Raw genomic sequence first — 20320 nt, 5'->3', positions numbered from 1 at the left:
ATGGGTTATCTTAAACAAATTGACATTGAAAACTTCAAGTCATGGCGAGGGAAGAAAGTTATTGGTCCATTCATGCAGTTTAACTGTATAATTGGCCCTAATGGCTCCGGTAAGTGAACTTTAAATACTTAACTTAGCTAATTAGAAAATTAGCTAACTTTTTAGCTAACCAAAATTGATAGCTTGGTTGAATTAATCCGAAATGACTACCCTACTTGAGGCAATACTTTTATTTTTGTGAGGTCTGAATATGTATAAAAATATGGATCAAAGTCCTGTAAATGTTGGGATACAAAAGAGCTCCAATATCATTCTTCTTTGTATAAAACTGGAGTATGACTTTATTATCAGTTAGCTTAATTTACAAAGCTAAATTTAGCTTGGTAGCTTGTGATTGTTGTTGCTTAGGTATTGAAGTTAATAACACATTATTGTAAGTTGAAGAGTTATTCAGATATATACCGAAGACGTAAATAACCCTAGGTAAGTCCAATGTGATGGACGCCATGAGCTTTGCCATGGGGGAGCGGGCCGCCTCCCTCCGAGTAAAGCACCTGAGAGACCTGATACACGGAGCCCACATCGGTCAACCGGTGTCCAGCAGCGCCCGCGTGGCCATGCGGTACTGTAGCGACGAGGACCGAGAGACTGTCTTCTGCCGGACAATCACTGGTTAGTTTTACATTGGATATCTATTAATGTCACGATATTTAATTTTTTTTTATTAAAGCTGCAGTGTGTGCAAGGAAAATACATTTTCTAGTAAAAGAAGTTGACTGCATGACGTATTCAGCATGTAATGTGAAATTAGCTTAGTATCACCTGAAGAAGAACATGGTTACCACCAAATAATTACTGCAGTTAAAAGAAAAATTGGTCATAAGCACGTTCTACACTGTACTTCCACATTTTAGCAAGTTATTGACAGCGTGGCTCAAAAGATGGTTTAATTAGGTATATTTTACATGGAAATGGAACTGTCCTCTGAGCTGTAAACAGCTCATGTTTCTTATTGTGCAGTTCTCAGAGTTGAAGTTTGCTTCCCAGTTTTGAATGAATTGTTTTCTTTTTTTCTCTAATATGTCTGAAGATTCATGTTTCAATTTGTCATTATGCAACAAAACTGCATATCAAAAAATACAAATGTAGTTACTCTATATTACTTACCAAAAAAAAGCTGTAACTGAGTGAATGAATAAGTCATGGAGTGTAGAGAATGATTTAAGTTGTCTCACACATCGTGAAAGAAATGACTGAGAAGTCTGATTGGTACAGCAGCAGATAGCTCTGGGTCTCGTGGGGGGTTTGTCTTTTAGTGTATGTTGAATATCCTCAACTTTTTTTTTTGTATCCCCAGGGGATTCCTCTGAATATCGCATCAATGGTGTTCATGTTGCGTTTGCTACATACATCGAGGAGCTGGAGAAGATTGGCATTGTGACCAAAGCTCAGAACTGTTTGGTGTTCCAGGTAAAACACAAGGCTGTTACACTTAAATCCGTCCATCCACCGCACCAACTCAGTCCGATTCAGGTTAACGGGTCAGAGGGAGAAAGGGTGCGCCTTGGATATGTGGTCCAGCTTTCACAGGACTAACACTTAAGGTGGAAATCTCGAGGTACCTCTCAATTTGATTCCATTGGGATTGACTGGGCTGTGATTTGATAGTGGAATGATAATTTTGCATCTTGATGCACCTTTTTTATCATAAAGAAACAGAATTTCTGTTTTCTTTTGTTTTTCTTTGCAACTGCTTGGCACTTTCCAAGCAATGTATTTGCAATGATCCATAATGAATTCACTCTCAACATCTTTCATTGATTTAAAAAAATAAATAAATGGAAGTGATGTGGAAAGTCATCTGAGATGGGGCAGACGCGACAGTGCTCTCCCACACTTCTGTCTTTGTTTACAGTCACCAAATAAACGTGGGAATAAACCAGGAAACATACAAACTGAGCTGAGATTCAAACTGGGCTAGGGAGCAACATGCCTAACCACTGTACATCTCTGTTTTAACATGAAACGCATGATAAAGATTTAAATATCCTTAATAACAGGTGCCGTGTTTAACCGAAATGAATTATCATAGTTAAAAAAGATTAATTAAACAGTGCTATAACAGGTTGAAATAGATATAGATATTAAGAATGACATGAATAGCAGCAGATCACAGCTTAAATAAATGACATTATCTGATGGTGGTGTTTTAGAAATAGGCTCAGCTGGTGAAAGCAAGTTGGACTAAATGCCTCACAGAATTGTTATTCTGTGTGGATTTCACCAGGGGGCAGTGGAATCCATTGCTTTGAAGGACCCAAAGGAGCGAACCAAGATGCTGGAGTGCATCAGTCAGTCCAAGCAGTATGCTGCGGAATACCACAAGAAGAAAGAGGCCCTGCTCAAAGCTAAAGAGGACACACAGTTTCACTTCAACAAGAAAAAATCAGCCACTGTAGAGAGGAAACAGGTGTCCCAGGAAAAAATAGAGGTAAGATAACGTGTAAGATAAGATTCACATCTTTGTGTCTGCCCTGCTGTAGATGAATGAACATCAACATCGTTGAAGTCACCTGATACTTGATTTGATTTTAGATTTTCACTTATTTCTGTAAAAGTTTCTTTCATATCCTTTGCCTTCCATTTCAGTGTGTGTGTGTAGTTTACTATGCCTCTTAACACACTGAGTGCAGCAGTGTGAGACTAAGTGAGGACAACTAAGTCCTCACTACAATTCTTTTTCGATTTAAAACTCATCTTCCACTCTCCTCCAGTTTGCTCTGTGTTTGAGTTTCCCTGAGCGCTGTTCTTTTAGGCCGCTACCTCCCCACACTGATATTGTTCCTTTGAATAGTACAAAGTTTAGTTTCTCGATCGGTAATAACAACAATAGAATTGCACAGGGGTTCCCAAACTTTTTTTACAGAATATGTAAAGAAACATCAACTTTTTGAATGTATTTTCTTTCTTTTATTCACTATTCAATAATTATTACATTTGTTTAGCATAGGGATATTATTAACCAACATGTTTTCATCCGTTAGCCTCGATGTAATCGTCCAAAACTTGAAAAAATTATTTTCCAGCGGTTCTTCTTTCAAGTGCTTTACAAAATAGTATTTCCTTCACAAATCTTTCCTGGTAAATAAATCTAATATACACAAGCAGTTGGTCTCATTGGATACATCTTTGCTCTCATCCAGCTGAAGTGCGAAGTATTCGCTGGCTCTCACCTGCTCCAAAAGCTGAGCAGATACGTCCTGGGCCATGTCACCAATCCGTCGGCTCGCAGTGTTATCAGAGAGTGGGACAGCATCGATTTTTTTTGGCAGCATCCTCACCGAGCAATTCTCGGACAATGTCTTTAGGTACCTGGTAGAATCAAATCCTCTCCAATTGTGTGAGGTATTTTAGCACGAGCAATGTGTTAGAGGGTAAAAATGATGCCTTCAGGGCCCGTCAGTTTCGAAGGTTTTAAACACTCATTTGAGAGGGTCTCTAGACAGACATTTTGGGCAATCGTGGCCATTTTTCTGTATGGCTGTAAAGTTAAACTTAATGTATGCTGCCTCATACTTTCTGATTTTAGTTGGCCAGTTCTTAGGTTTTTTGCAGCAGTGTCTTCCACAGCAGGGCTGTTGGTCTGTTCCTTCAGTCTCTCGCTTGTTAAAAATCTGTCCATTTTGGCTAGCTACCTACACGCTAGCTTGAGGAGCAGAGCAGCTTGAGAACTTGCGCAAACTGTAGCATCCGTATTTTTTTATAATGATGTTTAAAAGAATTTAGATTCTATTTTTGCACTTTTTTCTTATCTTCCCTCCAATTTTCTGAGGCGGCCCCCACTTTGAAAACCACTGTAATAGCACACACAAACTTTTGGACTTGTGTGTGATCACACAAATGGTTTCATGGGCTGCATTAATCACGCTGTGGTTTAGATGCTGTAATTTGTTTTCCCACCCGCCCCACTTCCAGGCCCAGAGATACCAGGCATTGATTGACGACCTTCATCAACACCATCTGCAGCTAAGTCTAGCTGAGCTTTACCATAATGAGAGAGGCATCAGCGCTATCAGTGACACGCTGAAGAAGAGGCAGCACGCTGCAGCAGCTAAGAACAATAAACTGGTCAACTGGGAGCAGACGGTCAAAGCCCACAAGAAAGAACATGGCCGCCTCAGTAGAGAACAGCAGCACATCGATAAAGAGATTCGGTGTGTTGGTCTTTTTGTGTGGCTTGAACCTTTAAGGGCTTTGTCACTGTTACTTGAAGCATCTAGTTTTTAATCTCACAATTGTAATAAACTATGTCAGAATATCTGCTTTTAACCTGAATGTTCTGGTCTACTTTCACTCTGCCGCACAGTGGCCAGGAACACATCCTTTCCCAGTCTCGGTCTCAGTACATCAAAGCCAAAGTGAACACCACTCATCACACGAAGAAGGCTGAGGAGATCCATCATGCTTTAAGAAAGAGTAGGAAGCTGTTGGTTAATAAAGAGCAGGATCTGGCAGAGGGTCGGCAGGAGAAGGCTGAACTTGAGAGGACCTGGAAAAATTATGAGAAGAAGGTTCAGGCGGAGGGGACTGCAGGGGGAAGAGACATCGAGTTGGACAAGGATCAGGTGAGGTTACATTAAATATGAGCAAAGGTTGAAAATCAACTCGTGTTTGCATAAATGTTTTTTTTCCCACCCCGATTGTCCGACCTGCAGATACCTTGAAAGCAGGAATACATTTATAACATCAGTGTCTGTTTGTGTTCCAGTTAGAGCAATACAAGGAGCTGAAGGAGTTGGCCCGGAAGCAGGGGGCTGTTCTCAGCCAGCAGGCAGAGAAGCTACACTGGGAGGTGAGAGTGGACTGTGAAAAGATGGCTTTTGACCAGCGCAGAAAGAAGGAAGTGGAGGTACTGTTACATTTCAGAGTAGCTAACACTACGAGTCCTTTGAGCTGAGAAGGCAGAGGTTTAACACATTCATCTCATGCATATTATTACCTGCATTTCACATTAAAGATTGGCATCAGAAACAGTCAAAGTCACCTGGAAGATTTGACAAGCAGAGCAGAGAAACTGGAGGAGTACACCAAGACCTGCAAGTAAGTAACTCTTACAGTGAGGCTTTTTAGAGGTGTGGATGATAACAGTTCTGCAGAGATTCTCTTAAGAAGATACTCCATATTGTTGTTGTGCTTGTCCGTCCTTATTGGGTTCCCACAGTCTTAGTCGTAGGTTGAAAATTTTTGGGCTGTGTGTGGTCAGCTGCAGAGAAACCTGGCGGACTCTCACAGATTGGTGCAAATGACAAAATTTATATTACGCAGGCTATGTGCACAAGTTGATGCTTCAGCCGTGTTTTCCACTTTAGACCCAACTGTTATACAGTTACATGTGCCACTGAAAGCTAACTGCAAATTTGAATAAATGATCAGATCGTGCCTTGAGGATTACCGTCAGCGGGAGGAGAGCCTCAGTGCCGAGCTTCAGCACGTCTCTCAGCGCAGCCAGGAGGTGAACCAGGAGCTGGGCCAGGTCATGGAGGAGCTGGGGAACGCTCGTCTGGACAGCCACGAGAGCAAACGCCAACTGCGGCGCAGAGAGCTGCTCGAGAAGCTCTGCAGACTCTATCCAGAAGCTGTGGTAAGAATGAGAATCAGTAATATCCTTCAACTCCTGCTAATTTGGTTTGATGAAAGATGGCTGTAATTCACACAGATAAAATGTTTTTTTTTTCCTTAGAGAATAAGAGCTTTTTTGCAAGTCACCAATCAATAAAAAATGTCCCAGGTCAATGGTTTGGACTAATATGCTGGTAATACATTTCTTTAAAGATACTTCTGTGCTACTTATGAGATCTCACTGCACAAGTAGTGATATTTAAAAGATGTTTTTTATGAGCTAGCCAATTATTTGTTGGTGTCAAGTATCCATTTCTGACTGCTGTTGGAGGTTCATTAAACCTTTCATCAGATCGGTGTATTTCCTTTCCCAGTATGGCCGACTGTCTGACCTGTGCAGCCCTATCCATAAGAAGTACCAGCTGGCTGTCACCAAGTTGTTTGGCAGCAACATGAATGCCATTGTGGTGACATCTGAGAAAGTAGCCCGTGACTGCATCAGCTTTATCAAGGAGGAGCGAGCCGAACCAGAGACATTCCTGCCCATCGACTACTTGGTTGTAAGTTGAAACCATTTCCCCGGACAAACTGACCTTTTCGCACATATGTGTATCACTGATAACCGTCTCTGCACAGGTTCATCCTCTGAATGAGCGACTGAGAGAGATTCCTAGTGCCAAAATGGTGGTCGATGTTGTACAGGTTAATGCGGCGACAGGTGCTGCGCAGCTGAGAAAAGCTGTGCAGTATGTCTGTGGCAATGCCTTAGTGTGTGAAACCATCAAAGACGCCAGAAGTGTGGCCTTTGACAGAGAGGAACGCTTGAGGGTAAATTTGCTTAGAACAAAAAATGGCTCAATTTGAGAAAAAAAAAAAAAAAAAAAAACCCACAAGAAATCAAATTTTTCTTTGTGTGTATGGATTAAAATGAAAACAGACGTATTAAGGAATTGTTTTTCCTCCAGACAGTAACCCTGGATGGGACACTGTTTAAAACATCAGGTGTGATCTCCGGAGGTTCCAGTTATTTGCGGACCAAAGCTCGCTGCTGGGATGAGAAAGAAGTGTTGCAGCTGAAGGAACGCAAGGATCGGCTGATTGCCGAGTTGCGGGTGAGCCACCAGTCAATATCTAAAAAAATGACAGAAACTTTAGTTACGATTTCACTGATCACAGCTCTGCTTACAGACAGCTCTGTTTATTAGTGGTTGTATTCTGTCAGATATACTGCAGATTTATTGCTGAATCATTTCGTTGGCTAAAGCACACCCGCTTTTGTTTTGGCTCCATGACAGGATTTAATGAGGCTCAAGAGGAAGGAGTCAGACCTAAAACAGACAGTTGCTGAGGCTCAGGGTGCTCAGACCCGCCTCAAATATTCCAAAACTGATCTGGAAAACCTTCAGAAGAAAACCATCCCCAGATGCCAAGCGGTAGGGCCACAGAACTCTGACCTTAATGTTGACATCACGATTTAGACCTTTGACAGTGCCCTGCTGTACGTTTACAGTTAACTCTGCTGAAGCCTTCCATGTGTCACATTCATTCAAACTCCAAGGCACAATAAAAAGAGATGCCGATAAACCTTTTCATAAAACCTTATGGTGATACAGGTGCAGAGATTAATCTGCATGTGTTTGTTACTCGGTACTCACTTTGTCTCTACCGTCTTTGCTGACTGATTTCAGGAGATCTCTCGTTTGGAGAGCGAATTAGCAAACCTGGACTATCAGATTCAGATGCAGCAGGAGAGCCTGGAGGCAAAGAATGAAGAGATGAAGAAGATTAGACACCAGATTGACCAGGTACTGCAGAGCTGTCAGCATGTCTGCATTTCAAATAGTTTTTTATTGAAAAATAATGAATGACAGTTATCCTCTGCCAGTGCTAGGCAAGACAAAAAGAATTACTTCTTAAATGAAGCCATGCTCCACCTCTGCTGATGATTGTCACAATGCTTGAATTATTTAGTTAGTTTTTTAATGGATACCAAGGAAAGTACCTGATATTCAATACAACCTTTGATATCGCAGAGGGAAAAATGACAAATTAGGAGATATGAAATGTTTCCAATAAACAAGGCTCCATCAGAGTGTTTCACAAGATATATGGTGGCGAAAAAGAGTAACACCTGACACATACTATATTTTCAAGTCACACTGGTGTACCTTGTTGTCACGTTGTCATTAAAAGTGGTCATAAAATGCAACTAAGTTGTCTTCCTCTGGAGCTCTGACAACAATAAAACAATAAAATGTTAGATTTGTGCTGGCAGCAGCGTTGAGCTTTAAACTCAACTGTCGCCTGCTAGTGAGGGCAGGAGCTGTGTGGCTGTCTGTCCACAGCAGCGCAGTCAAGTGTTTCTCAACTGGAGGAGGTGAAGTCGGTGCACAACAATACATGGCAAATTGAAGTACTCTTCTATTTCCAGCTATACAATGCCTCAAAAAAAAGGTACTATGGGGGGGCCCTATAAAAAGGCTCTAAAATGAGTGAAAAATTAGGGCATCATTAATGAGATTAATTTTATTTATTTTTTTAAAGCTAAATGCTGCTGGGAATTTGTTTTTCGGCCCACCCGTTATTGGAACATAGGTGAAAATCATCCAACATCAGTTTTATGCTACGTACTTTCTCCAACACAAGAAAAAGATAAAATAATAAGGTGTTATACTTCACCTGCTAGATGTGTTTCTGTAATTTGTCATGACAGATGTGTGTGTGCTACTAGGGGCAGAGGGCAGAACTCAATCTGGTAAATAGATATCCAGTCACCTAAAAAGATGGATGGAGATTGTTCAAAATTCTAAGGGGATTGTACCCCTTTGCAGAAGAGCAGAAGAAGATTGTGGATCCAGTCTGTCAAGGAGCAGACGGAAGTCCTGCGAGGCCCAAAGGTCTCACTTCATGTCTCAAAATGCAAGACTCTGGTTTCATGTCGGAAGACTTAGCTCTTAAAACTACACCGAGAGCATAAATATATGCATCTAAGGACTTGTCTACACAGATTTTCCATTGTAAAAACACTCAGTCACAGTCTCTATGATGTGTATCAGGCCATGCATTTACTCAGAAAGGTGACAGCTAGCTTAGCCTCTTCGCACAGTAGATTTAATTTCTGTTAAATGTGACGCATAGTAAAGTATAGCTTGTTGTGAACCATGTTAAATACTGAGCCCAGTGAAACTAATGTTACCACCACGCTGCTGTCAAATAACGAGAGTAGTAACGCAACCAACATAGGAACACAACTGTGTTTTGAAATAGTATGTTTATAAAGAAAGTAGTGTTGTTACGACACCAACATTTTGGTATCGATACCGGTGCCAACATGTACAGTATTTCCATACTTTTCCAAATAAAAAGAGAACACAAAAATGTCCTTATTGACTCTATTTTAATAGAAAATCTTAGAACTATAACCATGCATCAGTAGATGAAATAAACCAACATAAAGACAGGCTTTTCTAATGCACAGACAACACAATTTTAAAATAAATACAAAATAAAAGGCTATTTATACCAGAGAAAGTGGTAGCTAATTGCAATGCAGCTTTAATTTTTTTTCCAGAGCTACTTCAGTGGAGAGTGAAGGGGGCTGGCGTTGCTTGCTTTTAGCACTGAATGTGGCTTTTTTCCTGTAAGTTATCACCTGTCGTTCTCTGAACTTGCAGGTCTGGGTGCTTGTCCTTAAAGTGTTTTGCCAAGTTGGAAGTGTTTGCACCCTTGGCCAGACATGTTTTGTAACACCGTTTGCACAGTGGTGCTTCGGTGTTAATGGCTTCAGCCGAATTAATTCCATAACGCACTTCGCGCACCTGGTTAATCTACGTGTTGCAGCGTGGTGAAGGTTGCAGCAGCTGCCATTCTGTCCCTGCTCTGTCTCTCTCTCTCTTTCTCTACTTTATTGCTCTCTGTCGCTGCTCGCTCACTCGCTCGCCTCTGCTCAAAATACAATGCTGTGACGTCACATGGCGACGTAAAAAAATAGATAAATAAATACCAGTCTCAGCCAAGCACAGTATAGCACCGTTTTAAATGCCTCAGTACCCCGGTACAAATTTAGTACCGCTCTACCGAACAAGTCTACAAGGAAGGTAAAGGCAAATCTATGACTGTCAGCTGCAGTTTTGGTGCTTGTCCCGTGGCTGGTTCCACTCAGATAACAGTACAGATGCTGTGTGTGTTTAGATGGAAGACTTGGTGTTTTCTGACTTCTGTGCTGACATTGGTGTGGACACCATCAGAGAATACGAGCAGGAGCATTTGAAACAGCAGTCGGAGCTCGACAAGAAACGGTACAACTGTCACACTCAGCTTTTTATGGAATAGAAATATTTTCATTGGCCACATACAAGTCCTCACCTGTCGTTTTCCATTAGATCTCGCAAGATACTGTACTTTTGTTTATTGAGGGAACTGAGTACATTTACACTATGAATTCATTTTGTTTTGCTGCTCTAACGATGATATATCTCCATTGAGGCTGGAGTTTGAAAGTCAGTGTGCTCGCCTGAATGCACAGCTTGAATATGAAGAAAACCAGCTGGAAAAGGAGAGGAAGAAGCTTCGCAAAATGGAGGATGCCATTAGTGAGGAGGAAAGAACCATGGTTGAGAGGATGGAGGTAATAACCTCAGGCTTTAACTGTAAATGTTGATGTGAAACGGTTTACCGCTGTCAAGCTGCTTCGTGTAATTTTGCGATGGATGAAATATTAGAACAGCGACATCAGTTTTTAAGAAACAGGATTTTCCACTGGAAAATCAAAGACAAACGTGTGGCCTTTTTGGTCTGTTTGGCCCCTACAAACTCATCCACCCCCCGTGTTTCCCCTGCAGGACGAGAAGAAGCTGTTGGATGCAGTGCTGGAGGGTGAGAATAAGCTGCAGGAGCTGAAGAACCAGCTACTCTCTAAAAAAAGTCAGGTGGCTGCTGTCAAAGCTGAGCTGGACCGGAACACTCAAACCCTTCAAGACATTGACAAGTAAAACTTTTAAATGACCACAGTTGTAACACCGGCACTGGTCTGGTGCTGTTGTTGAATCTTTACTATCACAATAGTAATTGGCTTACAATGCAGAGCATAGAGATTTCTCCTTTGCTGAGCATGAGAAACATTTTGTCTGTAAATTTTCTAACAAAGCCGTTGAATGTGTGAGATGATTTTTTCTCTTTTTTTCTCTCAGCGAGCTGGTGAAGCTTCAGCGGGAGGTGATGTCCACAGAAACTGCCTTGGAGCAGAAACGCCTGGCTCGACACAACTTTCTTCTGGCCTGTAAAATCCAGGACCTGCCCATCATTCTGCTGTCAGGGAGCTTGAACGAAATCAGTGAGGTTCAGGTAGGACACGTAAACATGTGGAATTAAAGCTGAATGACTAACCATTTCACCACCTGTACAATTTGGAAAAGTTCTAGAGATGAATTAGAGCTGAAAGGGTCGTGCAAAAGTAATGAAAAGAGAGTTCAGTCTTTCCTGATGGTCGATCTGTCTGGTCTGTGCAGCTGGACACAGAGTCAGAAAGTACTTCAGCCACCATGAACATCTATGAGAGAGAAGCTCAGCTGGTCATCGACTACTCTGAGCTGGACTCAGAGTTCAGGGTGACGCATCAAATCAAGTCGCATCCTCATTTTTATTCTTCCGTCTCTCTGCTCCTTATACTCACGCTGTATCAATGTGCGTTGGCAGAATCTGCAGAATGAGAAGGAGATAAAGGCCCACCTGGAGAAGCTGAAGGAGTCAGTCTCCTCTTTAGAAGGAGTGCTCCATCGCACCACCGCACCCAACCTAAAGGCTGTGGAGAAAATGAGGGAGGTGAAGGACAAGTTACAGGGTGTGATGGAAGGTAACTTGTTTGATCTGTGGCTTTTTCATTTCAAAAGGAAATTCTTGTTTGGTGAACTATATGTTCTTTCATCTCCGCTGCTTGATTATTTATCAGGACAGGAGGTTTCTGTCACATTCAGGTGACTGACCTGCATTCAGCAGACAGATTCTATTCAGCCGGCAGGACAGATCCTGTCAGAGCTTTTCCTCTGCCCCACAGGTTGTGCGTCATGTCCCTTTAACTAACGTAATTGTAGGAAACTCCCTGTCAGATCAGCTTCTCCTGCGATAGATTTCATGGATTTTCTGAATGAGAAATTTTATAGATAGTGATGCATTTAAAGAACTTTCTGTGAACTTTTACCTTACAATAGAAATGTCTTACCTCCATTAGAGAATTCCTTTCAATCAGGCGTTTAGCTTTAGCCATTGGTCCTCTCTCTGCAGTGAGCTTTTTGTTTTGGATTTTTACATCTGCTTGTGCCCTTGTTTGCATTCCTGGTTCATATATATATCTAGATATATTTGTGTGTGTGTGAGTGTGTATATATATATATATGTGTATGTATATATATATATATATATATATATATATATATATATATATTTTAGTCTTTATTCCTCTTTGGATTGCAGCATGTTGTTTTTTTAAAGTTTCATTAGGAAAAGTGCAGCAGTGTGACTGACAGTTGAGCTCCCTCTGCCTCACTCAGCCTTTGATGCCAGCACGAGAGCAGCCAGGAAGTGCAGTCAGGAGTTTGAAAAAGTCAAAGCCCAGCGCTTCCATCTCTTCAGCCGGTGTTTCGAGCACGTGTCTGTTGTAATCGATCAACTCTACAAAAGAATATGCAGGAACAGCAGCGCTCAGGTGGGACAAAAGATTCGGCGATATTAAAACACACTGACATTTTTCTCAGTTTTCTACGTATTCGTGGGCGTATTCTCTCCCTCTTTAGTGCAGTATTTGTAAAAAGATTTGTAACTTAAAATTTATTTGACGTTAGTTGAAAGACGATAGAGTTTAATAACCGTCTTTGGAGGCAGCGTCCAATATTTCTGAACTCCTGGTATAGCCAGAGGATGTAAGAATAATGGATAGTTTAATATAGTATGTGGCAAGTAGTAAGAAATGACTGAGTGCTATCTCACATTTTCATTACATTTGTATAGCCTTTCAGAAGACATTATGCATGAACGTAATATTTCTGAACACTTTTTTTGTCCTCCAGGCCATTCTGAGTGCTGAGAATGCAGACGAACCCTACTTGGGTGGCATCAACTACAACTGTGTGGCACCAGGAAAGCGCTTCATGTCCATGGACAATCTGTCTGGTGGAGAAAAGGCCATCGCTGCTCTGGCCTTACTATTCGCCATACACAGGTAACGCTGCACTTACAATGAGACGCTAAAGTAGAGCACGGCACATTAGATATATTCTTTTCTTATAGCAGCATCAGATTATGAGTGGAATACACTTACAATTAATCATTTAATAACATTTTAGTTGTTGCTGCAAACAAGTGGAACAAACTGCCAGTGGAGATTAAACTTTCACCAAATGGAGACATTTTTAAATCCAGGTTAAAAACATTTCTTTTCTCATGTGTCTGCATGAAAGCTGCACGGTATCTTTTAACTTATCCAGACTGTTGCTTGTTTTTAAATTAATTTAAATGATTTTATTTGTTTCTCTTTATATTCTTTTATGTATTTTTAATGCTTCTTCCACTCCCTGCTGCAATGCTTTTATTTTATGTAAAGCATTTTGAATTGTTTGTACATGAAATGTGCTATATAAATAAATTTGATTTGATTTGATTTGATTTGATTGTTTGCGGGACACAAAGCAAAATTCATATCCCGTTATTTTGTGGCTGAATGGCAATGTAAGATTCATTCAAATGACAACAAGGGCATATATGAGACTGTGATCGTACTTTGGTCTCATGTGTATTAAAAGAGGAGGAGGGGATATAATCTGTGTGTTTGTGAGACCGAGACAGGTATAAGGCTGAATCCAGGAGCTTTACGGGACTATGTAGTAGCAGATTTCTCTATTTCAGCTTGTAAAAGATCAAAAACTTGGTTTGAACTGGCAACCGGTTCAGGGTGGGCTCTGCCTCTTGCCCTGTGTTAGCTGGGATTGGCTGAAAGATTTGTTGAATGAGTCGTTTGCCAAATATATTTCATGAGTCAACTATTAGTCGACTTCTTGTTTTAAATTGCAACTGTTTGACAACCAGAAACACTTTGCATTGGGGCAGTACTAGTTAAAGGTAGGGTAGGAGATCCTGGATTTTGAGTCCAGCGAAGCTGGATTTTGAAAATACACAGGTAAAAAGTCCCAACCCTTTTCTTCACTTTCCCCCCGAAGACACGCCTCAAGAGTACATGAACGCGCACAAGCACGAAGGTGCACGAGCGCTGTTCTGACAGCAAGCATCGATCGTTGCCGTATTTAGTATTTAGTATATGATAACTATACGTTTAATAATGCTAGGTGCTAGCCAAGCTGGCTCTAGTTTAGCTTCCTGCCAAGCTTCTGGACGCGTAATTCGTTCATGGAGCAGGGTACGCGCACGGGGGGAGGAGCAGATTGCAGTTTGATAGACGGCATCAGAATCCAATCATTGTGAACAGTCCGTTCACAATGATTGGATACTGTTTTTCCTAGATTGTACGTTCTAGAGGCCACTAAAACTTTTCATATTTGTGTCAAAACTTTTAATTGGTTAATTGGTTGCAATGAGGGTGTGAAGAGTATTTCAAGAAATGTGTAAAAAAATGTTCCAGAAAAAGATCCCCTACCCTGCCTTTAACAGAGTTGCAGCTTGCACGGCTGTTCTGGCTACACCCTTCTACTGAATTCAGCCACAGTTTGTCGTTACACATAAGGTGGTTGCTTTTTCTTCTTTAATAAAGTTGCTAAGTGAGGAGAAGTCAAGCAAGTTCTGCTCAGCTTGTACCTGACGAACACATGCATCACACATCGTGAAATATCTTTGAAATGTTTTATTTAAAAGGCCTTTCATCTTCTGCTCAATCATCAGTTCAATAAACCACTCAAGAGACACTCGACAGCTCACCTGAAACCCTTCAGCTCCTTTTTTCTTTCTTGGGTTTTGAAACTACTTAACTAATTAGTCCTGAATGAAAATGAAAATATTCATGCACCTCCACTGAGCGAAAATTGTTTTAATCCCTTTTCCTGTTACTTAACTTTAGTTGAGACTGTTACCATAGTTGCAGCCCTGACAAATTGCTGGGTAACAGGGTCTGAGCTGTTTTGTCCCCTCCCCCCAAAGCTACCGACCTGCTCCTTTCTTCATCTTGGATGAGGTGGATGCAGCTCTGGACAACACCAACATTGGCAAGGTAAGATTGCATCCTTTTCACCTGCAGCAGCCCACATTTTTTTTGAGGGATCAATCACAATAAAAGCCAACAGTTACATCATGCTCCTCAGGGGTTGAGTTTAAAAACTAGGTTAAAAGGGAGCAAAAACTGGGCTTAAACTGTCCATGTGGAGAGAAATACAGATGAAGTTCTCCATGCATCATTTAAAAGGCTCTACTTGTGTGTCAGGGTAGGTGCTGTGTTAAGGATTCCATCTGTGAATACTTTGTTTCGTCTCCTCCAGGTTACCAGCTTCATCAGAGAGGAGTCCAGGCAGAACATGCAGATCATTGTCATCTCCCTGAAGGAGGAGTTTTTCTCCAAGGCCGACGCCCTGCAGGGAGTCTTTTCAGATGCAAGGAACTTTTTTTTTTTTACAAGCTGAACGTCTGTTTCTTTGCTTTTTGGCAATGTTGTCACTGTGGTGTTGTCTTCTTCACAGTTTGATGGATGCATGTTCAGCCGCATTCTGACCTTAGACCTGAGTCCGTACCCTCTGGTGGAAGAGGACACTGGGAAACAGGACGACAGGGTGACCAGAGCAGACCAAGGATAGGAGTTAGTGTATCAGCTTCCTGAAGCCATCATTTGTTTCCAGTTATTTATGGTTATTGGCCATTTTTCTTCCTGTTTTTATCTCTTCGTAGTTGTGTTTAAAACTTCTGTTCTGATTTTTCTAATTCACTTACTTGTTTCTCTGGGTTAACAGTTTAAAGCTCAAGCTATCACTGGATGCTTTTTTTGGATTTGCAAGCCAATTTAAGAGCTGGTTGGGAAGTTTGAATTTCCCACATGTTTAAATTCTGGCAAGTTTAGTCAATAACAGGACTGAGCGATTAAAGAAATAAACCATGTACAGTTTAAAATACCACAGCCACATATTACAGCATTTCAAGAGAGCTTTTCTCGTGTTTTTGAATGTGTTTATTCTCAAGGGGAGGTCTTAAAAGTTGCTGAATGTTAGTATGATAACATGTTCTTGTCTAAAGTGTTTTGTATACACATTTTACTTTTCAGAATTAGCAATGTTTATTAAAAACACTTAGCTGAAGAAACTGTGTGCTTTTTTTGTTTTGCCCCGTGGTGGTCTCAGTTTAAAATGTATCTATTTAAAGATCCTATGTTCTTCAAAACTAGCCCCATTTATAGATTGAGTAAGCTAATTGTCTGTGTTATTACGTTATCTATTCATATGGCCATGATAACAGTCCTTCATAAGAAAATAAAAAGGAAAGGAAAATGAGGAGTCCTACCAGAAATGTCTTGGTGGATCTCGGCGATGCAGCTTTGCTTTGTATGTAATGACACTTCCGGAGCAGCAGGGGGCAGTACTGTTACCACCTGAATACAGACAAGGACCATTATTTACGGAAGCTACTTCGGGAACAGAACTCGATTGATTTATTTTTTGTGCAATTGTCTCTGTTTTAGGTAATATACCTTACCGCCTGGATTTTTTTATTCAAGACTAGTAGCTTCAGAGTAGTGAGTCAGAAGGGCAATTTACACCAAAGCTTAGCTGGTGTAGCAGCGTCGCTCGGAAGCAGACGGCTTACAAGTCCCTGTCTTTTTTTTTTTTTTTCGTAGTCAGTCTGTTAGTCAGTTTTGAAATATTGTATGAAGTCTTTAGAAACTAGTTACCATCTGGGAGCCATTTCCTTGAGCTGTACTCTGGAAGAGTTGACTAAAGTTTACAGCTAGCTTGCTAGCCCAGCGTTAGCACCATGGGAGCCGAGCAGAGCGGAGATGCGGAGCACAAACACTCTGACTACAGCTCATCGGGTAAGATTGCCCTCCATGGTTTGGCTTTATATGAGTTAACCAGTTAAACTTGCATTTTATTCAATAGCTGGTGTCTGCTTAGTCACATTTGCAGAATGCAGCATGAAAGATGCATCTTATAACTCACTACCGTGTCAGAAGTGGAGGTCCTACTGTCAATTTCTTGTTTCTTTTAACAGCAGGACATCACTTTTCTTGAGATTTGACGCCAGATTGAGCTGAACTAAGCTCTGCATGTTTTTGTTTTTTTTGTGTGTGTGATTGCAGCGGTGCCATCCCCAGCAAGGCAGAAGGCAAAGATGGATGATATTGTGGTTGTGGCCCAAGGCACTCAGTCAATGCGGAACATCCACAACGATCCTGATGTCATCAAGCTGCAAGAGATACCCACGTTTCAGCCGCTTCTGAAAGGCACGCTTACCGTCTCCCTGCTGCTCTCTCACACCTCGATGTTCTTTAATGAGCAGTAATAACTGGGTACATGCAGTCTATCAGAGTTCCCACTCCAGTGTCAACGTGTGCATCTCTGTCTCAGTGTGTAATATGTGCAGGACATGCTTGAATGTTTTAAGACTGATTTAGAGCACCAGCTAAATTAGTAGATCGGAAAGAGATCTTTCACTGATACAAGCAGAACACAAAATGCCTTTTACAACACACTAATATATATTTAGATTTATTACAGATGAAATTCTTGGTATACAGATTAAACAGTCGGTTGATGTCAAAGCATGCTGGGCCAATTATCAGAAAAAAGATAACACTGCCAATAACTGTGCCAATCAAACTGCCATGCTGCTGATGTTACAGATCAACATGCGTTTACATGGACTGGGGATCTTCAACAGGAAAGCACTGCTGGTGGAAAACCAGAAAACACTGTTCAGCTATCCTCACCAATGCCACGTTGTTTATGTCTTCTTAAAACATTTCGATTTGATTGTTAAGTTTGAGTGAACCATCGCAAGACAAGAAATATTTAGTCACATTGATATTGTTGCAGATCAACAGCAGCTGTGGAAGGCTGGGCAGGAGGAAGTCGCTCCTACCATGAATTTAACTTGTCTCATTTGATTAGATTAGCAAGTGCATTTGGCATTGTGCACCCATTTAATAAGCTTTACTCGTTAAACTAATATGCAGTCTGTGGGTCCTCAGCATAGTGGATCCACACAGCAGGCTGTGTAATAAGTATGAACAAAGTTATTATCTTTGCTGCTTCTTACATTAGAGGGGGGGGGGGGGGCACTTTCACCATAAAATGCACCCGTACCATTAATGACTAAAGAACGGCATTACTTTAACACTGGGATGAGCTGGCTGACTTCACTTTTTTAACTGTATTTGTACTTCATTGTTGCAGTCCACATTGTTGTTTTTTTTCCCATTTTCATAGCGCATCACGCACAACACTCTGGCAAGGCATCGCTGCAGTATCTAAACAAATTATAGAAAATAATGCCAGAGGAAGACCCCATTGCGGTCGGCCTCCAGATGTTCAGATTTAAATAGGCTAACAATGTTTCAATTTCTGTGGTCAGCTTCTGTAGGTTTTCAGATACTTTCTCTTACTTCCATTATTTCAGTTTTTTTTCACATGCTGAAAGTTTGATCCAAATTTCCAATTTTCCGCTCTCCAATGTTCTATTTTCACATTCCGTGTAGTGTGGCTGATTGCTGCTGAAACCCATTAGCACTGTGTTGGAAAGTGGATGATGAGCCAAATTCCCTGTGTTGGCGCCCTCCTGAAATAGCAGGATGGGTGCCTCCTTGGCGTGGCTAATTGCCGTAATTACAAAAGTGCTACGCTTTAGCGAAGTGTTACTTGGATCCAATATGTCCGACATCTCTCCACAGGAGTGCTGAGCGGCCAGACGTCACCCAGCAGCGTGTGTCTGGAGAGGCTGGACGCAGCTCAGGTTCTGCAGCTCTGCGTCCGATACCAGGACCACCTGCACCAGTGCGCCGAGGCCGTGGCTTTCGACCAGAACGCCCTCGTCAAAAGGATTAAAGAGGTCAGATTTCAGCCACAGCCTGAGGGGGTTAGCTTACACTGAGCCTTATTGCTAACACCAACCTTTGACCGGTTCTGGAGGATGTGAAGAGTTTCATCTGCATGCTTAATAGTGATAGAAACTACGAGCATAAGTACTGTATTTGTGGTTTCGCAGCTGACCTTTTGTTGCCAGACAAGTGCTGAACCTTTCGTCTCCCTTGGTTCTGTTTCTCTGTAGTTGGATTTGTCAGTGGAAACCTTGTTCAGCATAATGCAGGAGCGCCAGAAACGCTACGCCAAGTATGCCGAGCAGATCCAGAAGGTCAACGAGATGTCCATGATCCTGAGACGCATCCAGATGGGCATCGACCAGACGGTGCCGCTGATGGAGCGCCTCAACAACATGCTGCCCGAGAGCGAGCGCCTGGAGCCTTTCAGCATGAGGCCCGACGGGGAACCTGCTGCCAAATAGCTTGTCGGAAAAAAACAAACCCAGCTGCCTGGTTGTGTCGTCTGTGCGGGAGCAGGGGACAGTCTGTCCGGCTGCGGGGAATCTTAGGATGCTTGAAGAAAGCCTTCAGCTGTTGAAGTGTGGCTGATGAATTGTAGACGAGGTGCATGAATGCAAATGCTTGAGACTGCTTCGGTCAGCTCTTCAGATCAACAGGGGTTTTTTAGCTCTTTTATTTATTGCAGGTAGGTTTGCTGAGCTCACATAGCAATAATCAATAACACCCCACTCAACAGACATATTTATTCCCACAGGCTGCACGAATCAATCATAACCCTCTGCTATTGACCCCGGAGCAGCTCTGTTACTGCAGTGATCAGCTTATGCGGAGGTGCATGAATAGTGTGACTCCAGGAAGACAAACTGGTGGTCTCTGAGCCCACGACAGCTTTGTTAATCCATACGAAGAGAATCAACAGACGTGTGCTCTCGGTGCAGATCTGAGTGCCTGAAAACGTGTAAAACGGCTGTTCTGGAGATTTGTGGACCCCTCCCGAAACACGAGCTCTGCTCCAGGACTTTGGAATAGGCTCATTTTTGATCGTGCACCTCGCATTACAAACCGCCGTCGCCTGTGGTCCTGAAATTGGTCTCGCTCCCTCACTGTCTACCTTGCTTTATTGTTGAAAAATCCAGTCTGAGAACTGCTTGTGTGCACATTGACTGCTTTCAGTTCCAGCACGAGTGTGCCATTTTGGGATATGCTTATGAAGATTTTCACAGAGAGAACCAGGACAAATCATGGACACGAGGCGCGCGGACGTAAAATGAGAAACTTTGTTAACCCGAGTCTTGTGTGCAGGGAACGGGATTTGTTTCACTTTATTTGGAAGCCTCAGACTGCGACGCTTCAGGTTTTTATGAGATTGGTACAGAATTCGGATGCCGAGGTAGAGGTAAATCACTTTAGATCCGTCAGAGGTGTCTGTCCAAACCTCAATTTTAGATCAGATTGTTTAATTCATTTTATTTGCTTGTCTACACATCCACAGAGCTGCCCAACAAATAATAAAAGTGAAGTGGTAGTTAAAGAATTGCCTTGTTTTTGATCTTTTACAAGATGTTGTTGACTTCCCTGCTTCATCTTTTGTATCGTATCAGAAGCCTCACTGTTTACATTGAAAGGGGACAGTCGCAGTTTTGTGTGAAATATAAAATCTCCGCCCACACAAGTGGAAACTCA

The 20320-nt window shown here is 41.9% G+C and overlaps 2 protein-coding genes across 2 annotated transcripts; both read left to right on the top strand.

Moving 5' to 3' along the window:
* smc1b (structural maintenance of chromosomes 1B) lies at positions 1-20320 on the top strand. Its single transcript, XM_075470488.1, has 26 exons — positions 1-109; positions 484-672; positions 1358-1470; positions 2288-2491; positions 3976-4214; positions 4367-4625; positions 4769-4909; positions 5018-5100; positions 5434-5641; positions 5994-6179; positions 6256-6447; positions 6585-6731; positions 6915-7052; positions 7308-7424; positions 9811-9917; positions 10105-10246; positions 10461-10606; positions 10809-10962; positions 11127-11225; positions 11314-11470; positions 12165-12319; positions 12681-12832; positions 14758-14827; positions 15093-15203; positions 15291-15380; positions 19492-20320. The coding sequence occupies exons 1-26, from the start codon at positions 1-3 to the stop codon at positions 19579-19581; spliced, it is 3798 nt and encodes a 1265-aa protein (XP_075326603.1). The 3' UTR covers positions 19582-20320.
* On the top strand, positions 16176-20320 carry borcs5 (BLOC-1 related complex subunit 5). Its single transcript, XM_075470489.1, has 4 exons — positions 16176-16630; positions 16898-17041; positions 18488-18645; positions 18865-20320. The coding sequence occupies exons 1-4, from the start codon at positions 16573-16575 to the stop codon at positions 19096-19098; spliced, it is 594 nt and encodes a 197-aa protein (XP_075326604.1). The 5' UTR covers positions 16176-16572; the 3' UTR covers positions 19099-20320.

The sequence above is a fragment of the Odontesthes bonariensis genome, chromosome 7 (genome assembly GCF_027942865.1).
Source record: "Odontesthes bonariensis isolate fOdoBon6 chromosome 7, fOdoBon6.hap1, whole genome shotgun sequence".
Lineage (NCBI taxonomy): Eukaryota > Metazoa > Chordata > Actinopteri > Atheriniformes > Atherinopsidae > Odontesthes > Odontesthes bonariensis.
Note: the sequence above shows the minus strand (reverse complement) of the source record. Positions and strands in the feature narration are given on the sequence as shown.

What these genes read in the sequence shown, in the direction of transcription:
- smc1b (XM_075470488.1), top strand. Translation starts at nt 1, where the DNA reads ATGGGTTATCTTAAACAAATTGACATTGAAAACTTCAAGTCATGGCGA. An exon ending in TTAGACACCAGATTGACCAG is followed by an intron (nt 7,425 to 9,810) that starts GTACTGCAGAGC and finishes GTGTGTGTTTAG; the next exon opens with ATGGAAGACTTGGTGTTTTC. An exon ending in CCATGGTTGAGAGGATGGAG is followed by an intron (nt 10,247 to 10,460) that starts GTAATAACCTCA and finishes TTTCCCCTGCAG; the next exon opens with GACGAGAAGAAGCTGTTGGA.
- borcs5 (XM_075470489.1), top strand. Translation starts at nt 16,573, where the DNA reads ATGGGAGCCGAGCAGAGCGGAGATGCGGAGCACAAACACTCTGACTAC. An exon ending in CTCTGACTACAGCTCATCGG is followed by an intron (nt 16,631 to 16,897) that starts GTAAGATTGCCC and finishes GTGTGATTGCAG; the next exon opens with CGGTGCCATCCCCAGCAAGG. An exon ending in TCGTCAAAAGGATTAAAGAG is followed by an intron (nt 18,646 to 18,864) that starts GTCAGATTTCAG and finishes GTTTCTCTGTAG; the next exon opens with TTGGATTTGTCAGTGGAAAC.